This window comes from Columba livia, chromosome 15, assembly GCF_036013475.1.
Source record: "Columba livia isolate bColLiv1 breed racing homer chromosome 15, bColLiv1.pat.W.v2, whole genome shotgun sequence".
Classification (NCBI taxonomy): domain Eukaryota; kingdom Metazoa; phylum Chordata; class Aves; order Columbiformes; family Columbidae; genus Columba; species Columba livia.
In genome coordinates this window covers 9756756-9771152 of record NC_088616.1, presented here as the reverse complement: position 1 = coordinate 9771152, position 14397 = coordinate 9756756, and the positions used below count along the sequence as shown (strand labels likewise).

The window sequence follows — 14397 nt, the reverse complement described above, 5'->3', positions numbered from 1 at the left end:
ACACAAACACAACTTCACACCTTAATCATCTGCGTTATTCAAGTTTAATGATTTATTGTTAATCAGGCTTAAATTACCCAGCAGAATTAATGACATCATCAGCTCTTCCAACAAACCAGAAGTATCCATCCTCATCCATAATCCCCCTGTCCCCAGTGACATAAAAGTCTCCACGTATTGTTGCCTCTGTTTTCTCAGGATCATCCTAGGAAATATTAAATTACATTTTACGTGGCAACTACCTGAAAAATACAGTAAATTGCATTTTAAGTTATTTGGTATACAAGTTATAAAAAAATTCAGGTTTTCAGATGTGTCCATACTGTGGTCATGTGCATCAGATTCAAGTAGGACATGAATACTAGAGAATTACTAATTCACCATTACTAAGTGACAAAACTAGATATTAATAAATTCATAAAATGCAGTAAATGTGACTGACTTAAAATTTTAATCATATTATATTATGCCCCACAGCTTTAGGAACCACTGAAGGTTACAAAAATATGTAGGCTTATGGAACTGAGAATTTGCTTTTAGGTCATCATCATTTAATGATTTCTATTTCTAGCATCTCCTGTCTTGAGATTTTTTGTTTTCCACACCCATAACAGTTCTAGCTCAGCATAGCACAATTAATACTTGTTTCTTCTATGGCAAAGGCAACTAATTTCTGAAAGAATTTTTCCAGGCAGTATGCACGGTGTTCCCTTCCCGCATGTTCTGTACTGCTCAGAAGACCTGAGTGTAGGCTGACACCATCCATAAAGTTTAATAAGGTTTCCTGGTGTCAGAACTGAAAACACTATGTGTTTGTTCGACTGGCTGTTGCACTGAAAATTCCAGCCAACTCAGAAAATACCGAAAACATTTCCTGTGTGAAACACTCCATAAAGCTCAAAACCGGAGGGAAGGGATTTGAACAGTATCCTGCTTCTCAGATGGGGCTCTAGTCCTTAGGCCATGAAGTATTTTGGGATCAGGGTTCTGTCAAACATTTCCATCTCTATTACAGAAATATCAAGCAAAAGAAAGTGCATTTTTAACTTGTTAGGCAGGACAATCTAATAGAATACATAACTTTGTATAAGTAGACCAAGCATCTGCAGGAAAAAAAAAAAAGGCAATCCTTCTTTCTTCCCCACATGTTTTCAGAGCATATGTAAACGAAATGGGGCGTCAGATTCCTTGTGAGAGAGATTGAACAGGATATCTGCTTGAACTGTAGAAATATTCTTACAGCATAGCAAGTAAAAAGAAAAGGCGATCTCGTAGGTTTAACTCTGATGGCAATATCTCCTTCTTTTCCAGGAGGCAGAATATTACTGTTTTCATCTATAATCTAAAAGTAAACAAAACACAGTGTTATTATCTTGGAGCCAAATTAAAAAGCATTACATTAAGACTATAGAATCTTGGTGCACATTTACAATACATAATCAAAGTAGGTTATTTATTAGGGAATTATCTGGAGCAGTAGGGGGTCTTACTCTGACAACTGAAGTGTAAGATTATTACTAATTCGCTGTACTTTGTGCTATGTCTTTTACCTGAGGAATGCCAAGTACTATACAAACACATAATGAAGTCACTAAGACCCGAGGGAGAATCCTAAGTAACAGGGTGGGAAAATTTACAAACTGAAAGGAAGCCACTAAAAATCTTAACCCATATTGCAAACAAAGCTGGTGCTAGAATCTGCTTCAGCAGTTTTGTCATCACCAGAAACAACATCCACTCCCACTCTTCCTTAACTCAGCAACTTATTTTCTGTCAGTGCCTTGATGTTTGATATCTCACTGCCAGCAGCGGGGTGTCATCTGTGTTGGTGAGGATGGTGCAACAGGGAAGTCCAATTGCCTATTTTGCATGTGCAGTTTAGGGCAGTAACATGTATTTCTCCACTTTTCCATTCACTGCTGAATAATGATACACGGTACGACTCCATGTTAGAGCTTCCAGTTCTTCTTAACAGAATGTGATTATGCAAGGGAGAGAGACGGAGTCACCAGAGGTGTGATACCTTGACATCGTAGCACGGAGATGGTCTTCCCATAGAGCCAGGTTTGATTTTCATTCCTTTAGAATTGCCACAGATCAGCACCTGTAACAAGTGTTGGGTTTGGGTTTTTTTTTCAAATTAAACTGTGGCTTGTATATTCAATGTTTAGCTTAGGTTTAAAATACTCAGCTAATATGGTGTATATCTATAAGAAATACTAATTGTCTTCATTATAATAATATATCCAATGCTTAAACTTCTAGAAATAAACTATGCCCTCAGAATCATGCCCACAGCTCCAAATAAAGTGAGTGCTCTAAATGTTGGTTTTAAAGTAGAATTTGGAATGCAGTAATGAGGAAGTCAGTTGTGTTAGTTCCCAATCCAGAGCCCACAGGAATGAAAAACAGGCCTTGGATTTTGGGTGAAGCTGTTATGATTGTTCTATGACTTACAAAATCTACATTTTTCCAGTGTTGGTTATTGCAATTGACCTTTCCCCTAAAAGTCATAACTGCGTATAATCATTTTAATCCCTCGTTTGGCAACCTGGATAGAATTTATTGCTGCATCTGTAAAGCACACATTTTCACATCTGTAAAGCAGAACATACAGTTTCTGTCTGTCCATAGCCTTCATAAATATCCAGCCCAGTCTGCGCTTTCCATTGTTCCATCACCTCAGGGTTGATTGGCTCCCCAGCACTCACACAGTGCCGCAGGCTTTTGAATGTATAGCTTAGTGGGAAAGAGAAAACAAAGAACTGGCAGTCGGCTCTCTGCTCTTCCCCATTCACTACTGTATTCCTGTGTTGTGGGGTTCTTTCTACATAAGAGCAAAACATTCACTCCATTTGAACTGTATAGTGTTAAATAAAAACAAATCTGAAAAAAAAAAAAGGTTAAGTTATCCCATAATCTTTATTCTGACTTTGTTCCTAAGAACGAAGATTCAAAATGTTGAGAAATACACGATCTGAGTTACTGTTATGCCATTGTAAATTTGGAATAAAAGCAAGGTTTGATGAGCATTTGATCAAAAAGCCAACAAGGATATTCTGTGTTTGCCTACCTGGACAGTTTATGTTGCGCAAACATTCGATAGGCAGTTGGAGGAGAACAGAAGATGGTTATGGGAAATCTTGACAGACTCTAGAGAATTTAGAAAAAAGAAAAGTAAATTTTGCCAAAGTACCGAAACCTGTGAGGTCCCATCATCACTGTAAGAGATAATGTAACAATCTCTGCACCAACACACAGCCGTTACATTTAATTAATTTCTTCATCAAAACTGAATCTACATAATTTTACAATTAGTTCAACACACCAAAGTTTTTTGCTCTTGAAAGCTTTAGCTTGTCTTGCAGAATTTATTCATAATTGCAGTTTAAGTAGAAACAAGTGAATCCACAAGGCTACTTTTTTCGATTCTCTGTATGTGGAAAACTGATAGTGTTCTTCAACATATCCTAATGTTACCTAGCAATTTCCAGCCATCTAATTAACATGGATAATGAAGATAAAGTCATTCCATGTAAAATGAAACAGAGTAGCCTTTTTCAAATGATGAAGAGTTGTGTGCAGAGGGCATGAGAGAATATAATGTTGGTGCCTTTTGTTAAAGAAATTCAACCTTGCTGACTCTTCATTCCTTAACTTTGAATTACATGGTGCAGGCAACTAAAATTCTCATTCATTTGTTACTGTCACTTATTTTAATAACTCCACCAAGGTACTCCACAAATCCCAGAACAACTTCTTGTGTACTTTACTTTTAGGCCTAGTAATGGATGTTTGCAGGTTTGTGCAGTCAAATCCAGAGCAGAGTATACAATGAGACTCTTTGGATGTCAAACATGCTCTTGCTTTGGGGTACATTCGTGCAGCACTCCCTACTTAACCCATGGGCTGGTTACCCCCTGGTGCAAGTTATACCTGTGCTGTGTGCTGCAGCCTGTGCAGCGCCAGGGGAATGAAAACTTGGGCGAGTTCAGCTGGAGAGAACAGTGCTGTTGGTTGCTGTGCTCTCCTCGCTTACCTCCAAGACGATGGCTGGGTTGAAGTGTGGCATCTTATGTATAAACACACATGCCCCTTGAATCCAGGGGGAAAAGACGCTGCTCCAAGCTGACTTTGCCCAGCCTGTGTCTGACGTGTTCCAAAATACATCTGAGGAAGTCAAATCCAGCCAGTACCTGGTAACACAAGGAAATGGTCCACAGTCTCTGTTTGGCAGGAATAAGGCAAATACAAAAATATCAACAAGAGATGTCCCATTCAAGCAAATCCACCACTGGCTATCTTGCATAAACAACAATTAGGAATGCCGAAATTTCTGAGCAGGAGTTAAGTCACAGCACAGTGAGGATGTAATCGGGATACACTGATGTTGCATTTTTGTAAGGGAAAAATTATACTGATGGACAAGCTAACACCACCTCAGAACATGATGTTCTATGAATATGTATGAGATTGCTGGCATTTTGCTGAACTCATCTTTAGGGATGAGTTTTTTGTTTACTTACTTCTAGTTTTTTATTTTCTGATTTATTATTCTTTGCCTATTAAGAGTGAAGTACACCGCCATAACGATTTTATAAATAACATTGCTTCCTAAATGTAAAGGTTCTGAACTATGAGCATTTTGTTCTTGCAGGAGCTATGTCTTATCCAGATGCACATCAATTCAGAAGCCTAACAGACCCACTTTTTTTCCTTTTTGTGGCACAGGCTTCGTAAACTTGTGCTGATGTTCAGTTCAAGGACAATCTATTAACTACACACAATGAAGAATTTACCAAAATGTAAAGAAAATGTTAAAAAGAAGTTAGTGACTATATGACTGCCACATTCTCTATATACTAAGGCAGCTGGAGTCAAACTGCCTTGCTTTATGGAAAAAAAATAACCCACCTTTTGGGATGTAAAACAACTGCTGTTTTTTAAACTATTGAAACAAAAGCTTCTGGTGATAATCTTGTGTTTCTCTTCCTTCTGCTATGTAAATACCTACAGAAATATGTCTGATTCAAAGTGATATCTGCACCTTGCATTTACTGTCAAGCCAACACCATAGCTGCAGTGGGAATGTTCAGCCATTTTTGGGGATCCTGTAGTTCCACTGGTAAAATAGATGGCCATTGGATCTCGACACTTTGTGTTCACACAGTGGTGATCAGAAGGAGCATTTCTTAAAATAAACAAAATGATTAATAAAGTGATTTCACAGTGCGACGTTACACACTTTTGAAAATATTTAACCAAAATAACTGTAGCAATCAAAAGTGTCATAAACATTGATATTTTTCCACTGTGCAGTCCTAAAAGGGTGAAAATATATTGGAGTGTGCCAACATTTCCCATTCACAACAAACCACTGTGATTTTCTTTCATTATTGCTGTGGCATGTCACAGCGGTGGTTACTCACTTCAGGAGATCTTTAAAGTTCAGCCATCCTTCTCTGTGGCCCTCTGACACAAGCAACTTGAATTTCAGAGACTGGCATTCAGCCCCAACTGAGTCTACAGCTGGTGCCACAACATCACCAGTGATGATACACTTCGCCTGGGATTTCTGCAGTCGATGGAGAATGTCCTTGGCTGTCAATTGCTGTGTGCCAGGAATCAGGACAGTTCCTAAAGGGAAGACAAGGGAATGGATACAGAGTCTCAACATCTAAGAAAAACACCTGTACCTACAAGCAGACTTCAGCTTTCTTTGTTCTTTTGAGTGGGACAGAGCTGTATTAGAAATGTGACTTGGACTTATTTTCATAAATATGCCAATTATTTGATGGATTAAATGCTATGGGCGGGCTAGCACAAGTTAATAAATATCAGGTTGACCATGGGACACTAAAATAAATCAACAGAATAACTTTCCTTCTTCTGAAAACACTGCCCCTGGAACAAGTCTCTCTGGACTTGCCTTCTTTACTGGCAAACACAGCTGCTGCTTCACGAGGTAGACTGCTTGTGTTTGTGAGGCACCAAGACATTCGGAGTTGTAAATACTGGGAAGCTGAGTATTTAACAGATCCCACAGGGGAACATGTGAAACACTTCGTTAAGTGTGGGCTAATTGCACTGCGAGTCAGCAAGAGAGTGCATTTGTGATGTGTCACAAGGAGAATGACAGAGGCACAAGGACTCACAGGGTTTCCTCAACAGCTAGAGCATGTGCCAAAGTCCTAAAAGCACCACCAAGTCAAAACTTGGCGTGAAGCATGTTTCCGACCAGCCTGAGCTCATCCTCATTAGCATGCTGATAGTTCTGAGTGCACTAAATAGCAAGGACTGGTTTGACTCACAATTTCTGTACCTATGTACCATTTCTATGCTTCTACCAACCTGTTCTCATGCAGGCCACATTCACCAGCCACCACTCTGGGATCCGGGGCAGAATCACAATAACTCTCTCTCCCTGTCGCAGACCGCAGGCATCAGAGAGAACATTTGCTGCTTTCCTGGACAGCACACCCAGCTCCTCAAAGCTCCACCTCACCTCTTCTCCGGCACCATCTACCCACCATAATGCGGGGTTTTTAGACTTTCTTCCCTGCTATAGAACAACAAGGTACAGTACAAATGAGGCACCTATTTACCTACACTCAGTATCACTGGAGTTACCGATTAAAGAACTATTTGGACTCATGGACAGGACAGGGTTGGCTTAAGGGTTCTACATGCTCAACCTGCAAGAGATGATCACCAGATTATATTCAGAACATAACCCCAGCATCTTGGTTATTGGATTTGTCAGATACTCAGCATTAATGACCAGCATTAAATACTTCAGCATCAGAGAAGCCAAGTAACTGTTACCTTTTCCACTTCAGTCCACCTGTCCAGCACATCTCTGGCAAAGTTGAAGTACTCTGGCACCTCTGGTCTGCACTGTTGTTTTATGGCTTCATAACTCAAAGAGGCACGAACGGGGTAGTACCGGCTACAAAGCTGGAGTGATCTTCTCACGGGAGCCCACAGCGACATAGTGCTTGGGATCTGCAGTAAAAAAATGCACAGCAGCAAGAGCCACAGTAGTCTCTACAAGGTTATTCCTTACTGATCACCTTTCCAAGAAATGCTACAGTGATACAGGTACAAACCTGGTATTAGCCATGCAGTTTCAGAACAGCTTTTACTAGTACACCGTGTGTTACACTGGAACAACAATCCCCACTGCCAACTGGAGTAAATGCTGAGGACAGCTGCAGTTCGGCCATGGCCTGGCCCCTGCTCTTCAGTGACCACCGTGCAGCTGAGATGCTGACCCTGCATTCAACCAGCAGCACTCAGCCATCTCGCTGTGGCAGTTGTCCTATAAGTCACATTCCTTCCCTTCCCATAAGTCCCGCTAATCTTGTAGATCACGTTTCAGTTGCCTTATACAGCAGAGAGGCACCGAATGTGACCCAAACACTTCAGCTCTGACTTCTGTAAATGAGATGTCTGCTACTGACTGACAATACACAAGTAACAGCGTGGACCAAGATGTTGCACAGATAATCCAGCAATCATGCATTAATTACTGTCTGACCACAGTGTCATTTGGTTCAAAGACATTTACCATTTTTATAGTTTACCAGCACTGGGGATATCTTGGTTGACAGGAATAAAATAAACGTAGCAAAGCCCTGAAAAGATTCTATGTATTGATGTTTTAAGCATTATTTTGATGTGTGATCAGCAAAAAGGGTCACTTTATAAGACAGGGAAAATTTAAAAGACTGTCTGAAAAAGGATCCAAAATGAGAAGCCTTATTTCTCAAAAAGAGTCAACTTAGCAGGAGGTCTGAAAACTCTGAAGTAATTATTTTCATGCATTGTCAACTGTCTTTTATATACAAAATAATATAAACACTGCCAGTTCCTTAAGGAATTAATAGCTATCCAGCTCTATCATAAAATAATGGGATTTTAGTCATTCAGTGAAGCAAAGAGACATTTTTTGGATCTGTAACAGTAAGTCTGCGTATGACAAACACAGGAGAGAAACCCAGCCAAAGAAAAGACAGAGAAGGACAGGGAGAAGAGGGAATGTGGACAGATGAGGCAAATCAGCACCGCTCCAGTGCTAGAAAATGTCCTGCCCAGCAGCTTGCAGAGCCGGGTGCGGGTCAGTTACCTTCAAAAAGGCCTCAATCTCAACTTACTGCCTCTCAGCCTTGCACCAAAGTGGAGCCTTCTCGGTGCTGGGATGTGTCACAGCTTCGACTCCGTCCACAGAGCTCAGACTCCTGACCACATGCCTGCTCTTGCACGGTTACTGTGCCTGGTGACCAACTCCTGCGCTCCTCACGTGCACTTTGGACTCAGACAAGGGGAAACAAAGTTGGTCGCAGTGAGAAGAGCTGATAGGTTTCTGCAGAGCTCAGAGAGGAAGTAGAAAGTCTGAGTCCCAAATCTCCCCTGTTTTCCTCTCCTCCCCTATTCCCACCCACCAGCCTGTGGAGGAACACAGTCATAAGACATCGCTACAGCCAAATCACATCTGTTACGCTCTGGCTGGGGCAACACAGGAGCAACAGCCTTACAATTGGCTTCATAACTACACCGCTCAGCAGGCAGGTAACCACAGGTAACCACAGCAGTTCAGCCCTGACAACAGTATCAATTCCTGAGACGCTGCAGCTGCTGCCTGGAGCAGCTTTGTTAATACGTGGTGACTTGTGAGGTGTTGCAGGGGCTCTGCCTCGGGCTGAAAGAGCACACAGTGACGTGGTGCTCGGCATTGCTGCCTCCTCTGCCCCACTCCTACGGGAGAGGCAGGAGGGAACATGTGCTGTCCCTTCTGCCACCCCGGCCAAAGCCCAGCACCACTGGTGTGTGCCTCTACCTTCAGCCTTTCCTGCAAGGATGTCACTCACTAGGGAGCTAGTGACAGCTGTAGCTTAAATCAAGGCATTTAGATTTGTAAGAATTTGGCTGCCAGAGCCCTACATTTCTCCTGCTGTGTCTCCATGCTCGGTCTGTAGAGAGATTGCTAACACACATTTACGTCTTTGGAGCTGATCAGTGAGGGTGACACTGCAGTCTTTCCAGGCACTTAGGTTCTGTACTTTTGCCAGGACTCCCTCCTGGGATTCTGCCCATGTCTGTTTGTAACCAGCACACTCAGAGGAGATGCTAACCAGCTCCCTGAAACGTTCACTGCAGCAGAAACAAATTGGTTCAAAACAGATTTCCCCAAACAAAGCTGGTCTCTGCCTAGTAGTAAAGGGAGACCTACAGTCAGTCTGCAGCAGTGACATTTCAAACAGCTCTTTGAAAGTCATGCGACAAAATCTTCCCAGAGGAAAGGCAAAGGAACAGCCTTAAAGGGATTCCCTAACCAGAAAATCACATCACCCCAGAGGAGGCACGAATGTTGAGAGAAAATAACAGCAATGGCTTGTGATAAGAACCAGTGAAAGTGCCAGGAATACACTGGCAAGGTTTCCAGCTTAGAAAGAAAGCGTAACTTTCATGGTGATCTAACCTGGAATCTGTTCTTTTGGTACAGCATAAAACTGCACCCATGGGTATTTCCTAGTGCCCCAGCACTTTTCACTACAAAAGTATTCCAGTTATGTTCTGAGTGGTTAATTGCATTTCCTCTGCATCACTCACAGCTGCCTGTAGAAATTCCTCCTCATATTTCAAACATGTCCTGACATGCCCATCTCCAGAGACTTAGCACTATAATTCACCAGAACTCTGAGTCCTTCACACAAGCCCAGTGCTGCAAAGCGGTCAGTAATCCCAGAGCTGCTGTAGAATTAGATGAGCCTCAAAGGCTTTGCAGGAACAAACTTTCAGAGAAGATGTAACCACCACCTCCTGTCGCAGTTGTAAGTGATAAATACTTCAACTAATGAGTTTCCTTTTTTTTCCTACTTTAGCCCAACTGGATTCTCTGAATGTAAATATGATGATACTCCTGTCCCTAGTGAGACCCCCTCAGCTGTCTCCTCTACCTGCTTTCCCAAAATGTTGAGCTACTTAATTTCCGTCCCCCTTAATTGTTCAAGAATTGCAAGAGTTACTGCAAGAAGAGACTCTTGTGCACAGTGATACCTTCCTTTAGAAACTACCATGGGCCATGTTTTGCTGTCGACATGTTTTCTAGTACCTCAGGCCTGAAGTTACCTGTATAAAGTGTCTGCTTCAGTGTGTCCCTGCGGAGCCGGGCGGGAGCTGGGGCAATGGCACACGCTGCAGAGCGGGAGCTGCTCGCTCCCCGGCCTCGCAGCAAACACCTTTGCCTCTTCCCTCTCCTGTCCTCTCCTCGCTGCTTTTCATTCAGAAATCATTAAACGCAAACCCAAACTTTAATCTCAAACCCGAAGTTCAGGAACAGAAAAAACATCAAGGACTACGAGTGACCGAGTTTGACCATTTCTGAGCCCAGAGCGCTGGCCCTGGGCCGGCCGCTCGCCCTGTCCCTGCCGTGTGCCAAGTCTGAGGTGAATTGTGATTTTTGGGGGGGCGGTTGAGCCTCCAGGGCGCTGCACTGCCCTGCACTGCCTGCAGCAGAGAGAGGCCAGGAAGCGGCTGAGGGCCTACCTGGGGCCCGGCTCCCCGGCGCAGCACGGCACCGCAGGGACCTGAGCCGGTGCCTGGAGCCGGTGCCCGCTCACCGCTGTCCGGTACTCGCCGCCCAGCCGCGGGGGGAGGACTCGAGCACCGCCGGGCCGCAAGGCGGCGCTGTTCCGGGCGGGTGGCGCGGCAGTGACGCCATCGCGGCGCGCGGCGGAGGCGGGAGCGGGCGGCAGTCAATGGCCGCGGCGGAGCCGGCGGCGCGGAAGCGGCGGCCCAAGGGGCACTTCGCGGCGGCGGGACGGGCCAAGCGGCCCCGCGGCGGCGGGCGGCAGCTGGAGGCCGGCATGCGCGGCATCCTCATCACCTGCAACATGAACGAGCGCAAGTGCGTGGGGGAGGCCTACAGCCTGCTCGGCGAGTACGGGGACCTGCTCTACGGGCCCGAACAGGTGCGTACGGGCCGCCCGGCCGGTCACTCTGTGCTGGGCGGGAGGCGGCCCTGAGGCCGGGGAGAGCGGCCCCCTCAGCTCCTGCCTCCCGCAGCCTGGCAGCGCTAACGCCGGCGGGGCGGGGAGCACAGCTCCGTGAGGCCTCCTCTCGCCTTTGTATGTAAAAAAACATCGGTGGTCCCCGCACACACGAAAATGCCGGTTTCTGTGAGCAAACCCCAGCGCAGCCCTGCGGGTTGGTTGAGAAAGGCCCCTACCCGTCCCCTCCAGGGGCGTGTGGCGGGGCCTTGCTGGTGGATTTTAAGTTGTGGGTGCTGTTGCTCGGTACTCACCAAACAAGAGACGTTCCGTGTGTGAAGTTTTCAGATCACGAGGAGCGGCTGTCCGGAAGCGAGAGGGAGGAGGATGAGGATGATGTTGAGGCTGCCCTGAAGAAGGAGGTTGGCCAGATCCGCACCTCGACGGAGCAGAAGCTGCGGCGGTTCCAGTCAGTGGAGAGCGGCGCCAACAACGTGGTCTTCATCAGAACCCGGGGCATAGGTGGGACATCAGCCAACGCTGCCTAATGCTGCGGGGATAGACTGCTCTGAGCAGTGTTAGTAACAGGCCACAGAGTGGGACTTCCAAAAAGTCATGTATACCAAAAAAATACAAGGCTCTCCTTCCCTTTGGCATTGCCGCTGAATTTTGTCATTAGTGGAGTCGCTAAAGGTAGAGGAATCTGCTTTGACAAAATAATATTTGATTATCCAGTTTTGGTAAAGCGAAACAACTCTTTACAGAAAATGATTTGAGGCTGACGGCAGCGCAGCCAAGCGTGTTTCCCCAGCTTATTATTTAGAGTGGGTAAGAAGGGAGAAAGTGCGTTCAATTTGTTTCTCATGCCTCGCTGTTTTTCTTGTAGAACCGGAGAACCTGGTGCACCATATACTAAAGGACATGCATGCCACTAAAAAGAAGAAGACAAGAGTCATTCTGCGCATGCTGCCCATTTCTGGAACTTGCAAGGCTTTTATGGAGGATATGAAAAAATACGCGGAGACATTTTTTGAGCCTTGGTTTAAAGCCCCTAATAAGGGTACTTTTCAGATTGTTTACAAAGCTCGTAATAACAGTCATATGAGTAGGGAAGAAGTAATTAAGGAATTGGCAGGTACGTATGGATCTCACACATAACTAAAACCAAGTATATAAGTAGCCCACGACTGCATGCATAACATAGGTCAGATCACTACAAGTGGTCTTAATGGGCATATGTATTTGTTGCTTCTCTAAGACTTAAAAAAGCTTGACATCAGTATTCCTTGTTGGTGTTGATGTCTTAAGAGGCAGCAAGCAGAAGAGAGTACAGTGTTGAATATAATTTGGAGTGTTTTGAAATGTGCTTTGAAATGACAGCTATCAGATTTTCTCTCTGGATGTTATATTGAAATAATGTGGTACTATTTCCATTGAATAGCTCCACCTCACTTGAGTATTTTGTTTCTTGGTGGGATAATTTTCAATTACTTTAGTACTACTGGTGGTATATGCCAAGAGTCCTGCTGTGTTCTGCTATTTTAAGCAATTAAAAACCAAGTAATTGGTTACAGCTACAGGGGATGCTGCCTCCTCTCTCATTTCTCCTTTCAGTAGGAGATGCTTCTGCTCTGAAGCAGCTTTTCCAGCATCTTTTAAACTACATTTTGTTTTACAGGAATTGTGGGCAGCCTCAATCCAGAAAACAAAGTCGATCTTAATAACCCACAATATACAATTGTGGTGGAAATAATAAAAAACGTCTGTTGCTTGAGTGTGGTGAGAGACTATATTCTGTTCAGAAAATACAATCTCCAGGAGGTGGTGAAGAGCAACAAAGACACACAACAAAACCCATCAACTCTGACAGAAGACCAGAGCTCGAAGGTAGTAAAACCAGAAACTGAGGAGGAGGACAAAAGCTCAGAAGAAGTAAAACAAGAGAACGAGAATCACAGTGAAACAGAAGCTGAGTCCAAGGGGAATGATGTGCTGACAGTGTAGAAAATGTGGTAGAAGGAGAAGAAAACACAATTGAAACCCAATAAAGTTGCCCTAGAGTTCTGAAAGGGAATTTTGAAGAGGAGAGTGGGTTTTGTTTTGAAATCTTGTTTTTAAAATCCACCTATAAGAATTTTAATGCTTGTTGCAGGTGGAGCTGACATTACAGCAGATAAAAGAGTGCTCAAGAGTGCGTCACCTTTCTGCTGAAACTTGCTGCTGTTCTAGGGCTCTGTTCTGCATTGCCTTTGCCCAGCACAGAAAGCAGTATGCATGCATACGTAAATGTGGCCATCCCAAGGTATATGGACTCTCCTGTGTTATCTGGTGGCTACAGAAATCAAAAGGCAGTGCAGAATCAGCTCTGTCAGGAAGTATTGACAGAAGCAAGAGATCTGAAAAAGAGGGTTGCTTGCAGAGGGTTTTTAACAAGGCGATCTGACAACTGGTGTGACTGCAGAACTCATACATTTTTCTGTGTGAACAACAGAATGAGCTAAAACTGATCATTTCCTGTATGATGAAGTGTTACAGATATATATACACATATATATACACATACGCATAGCTCTACAAGGATATGCCAAGTCTTGAAGGGGAAGAACTGTTGTATCAAAATACTTGAATATTATGAGGTGATGCAGAGTAATAGATTTGATCATTGTAGAACTGTAGAAGTACAATGCAGGCATTGCAGATGGTCATAGCAAAACCTACATGTGTGTTTACATGAGCTGTGCATACAGCAGTTGTTGGTTTCTAGGAAATGCAGTAGTCACCGAACAGAACCCTTTTTAATAATTTCCTGCAAATCAATAGCCTTTTGCTGCTCTTTTCAAAGGCTTAATCGTGGGGGGGGGTATATAAAGTCTTTTTTTTTTTTAGATCTCACAATTTGAATTTAAATACTGTTTGGAAACTTCTTATGAAAGAAGCTCTCCATTATATAATACTGGATATGGGGAATTAAGTTTAATATTTGGTACAAATTTAGCTTTACAGTAATAATTTTGTTTCAGATTGAAAGTAATGATAGTGAGTTTTCCTGTTGTCTGTCTGTTACAGCAGCTTTTTTAATATCCCAGTGGCTTTTAAAAAACAACCAAAACCAGTGCAGCTATAACCTGCTTTCCAGTAGGGTTTTGAATATGCTTCCTGTACAACTGATAAGCTTTAGTTATTTCACTTTTAGCATAAAAGCCTGTGGGTTGCTAAAGGGAAAAGACTCATCTTGAAGAACACTTGTTACTTGGTTTAGTGAAAAGCATGTGTCCAAGTCTCTCAACAGTGTTTGATTTATACTTTCCTCTTCTCTCAAAATTGTTCTAGAATTTGGAAAATTAAGATGACTCTTCCCCCAGTCCTGTCTCCCTTACCACCCATTTATTAAAACTCTGCTTTCTTA

General features: G+C 43.6%; 2 protein-coding genes across 10 annotated transcripts in view; one reads left to right on the top strand and one right to left on the bottom strand.

Annotated features, from left to right (window-relative positions):
• The window catches only part of LOC102089184 (acyl-CoA synthetase medium chain family member 3), a 12683-nt gene extending 1232 nt beyond the window's left edge, over positions 1–11451 (bottom strand). The window contains exons 1-12 of one of the 9 annotated variants that reach the window (XM_021291911.2): positions 10549–10681; positions 8157–8365; positions 6826–7005; positions 6352–6562; positions 5430–5637; positions 5048–5191; positions 4040–4196; positions 3074–3153; positions 2616–2739; positions 2024–2104; positions 1241–1342; positions 78–205 (exon numbers count right to left, since the gene is read on the bottom strand). In XM_021291911.2, coding sequence (XP_021147586.2) covers positions 78–205; positions 1241–1342; positions 2024–2104; positions 2616–2739; positions 3074–3153; positions 4040–4196; positions 5048–5191; positions 5430–5637; positions 6352–6562; positions 6826–6993 — 1403 coding nt within the window. In that variant the 5' untranslated portion in view covers positions 6994–7005; positions 8157–8365; positions 10549–10681. The other 8 variants (XM_021291909.2, XM_065031055.1, XM_065031054.1 and 5 more) reach the window with 8 other exon arrangements.
• Positions 10703–14397, top strand: THUMPD1 (THUMP domain containing 1). Its single transcript, XM_005505677.3, has 4 exons — positions 10703–10973; positions 11333–11513; positions 11878–12126; positions 12670–14397. The coding sequence occupies exons 1-4, from the start codon at positions 10761–10763 to the stop codon at positions 12993–12995; spliced, it is 969 nt and encodes a 322-aa protein (XP_005505734.3). The 5' UTR covers positions 10703–10760; the 3' UTR covers positions 12996–14397.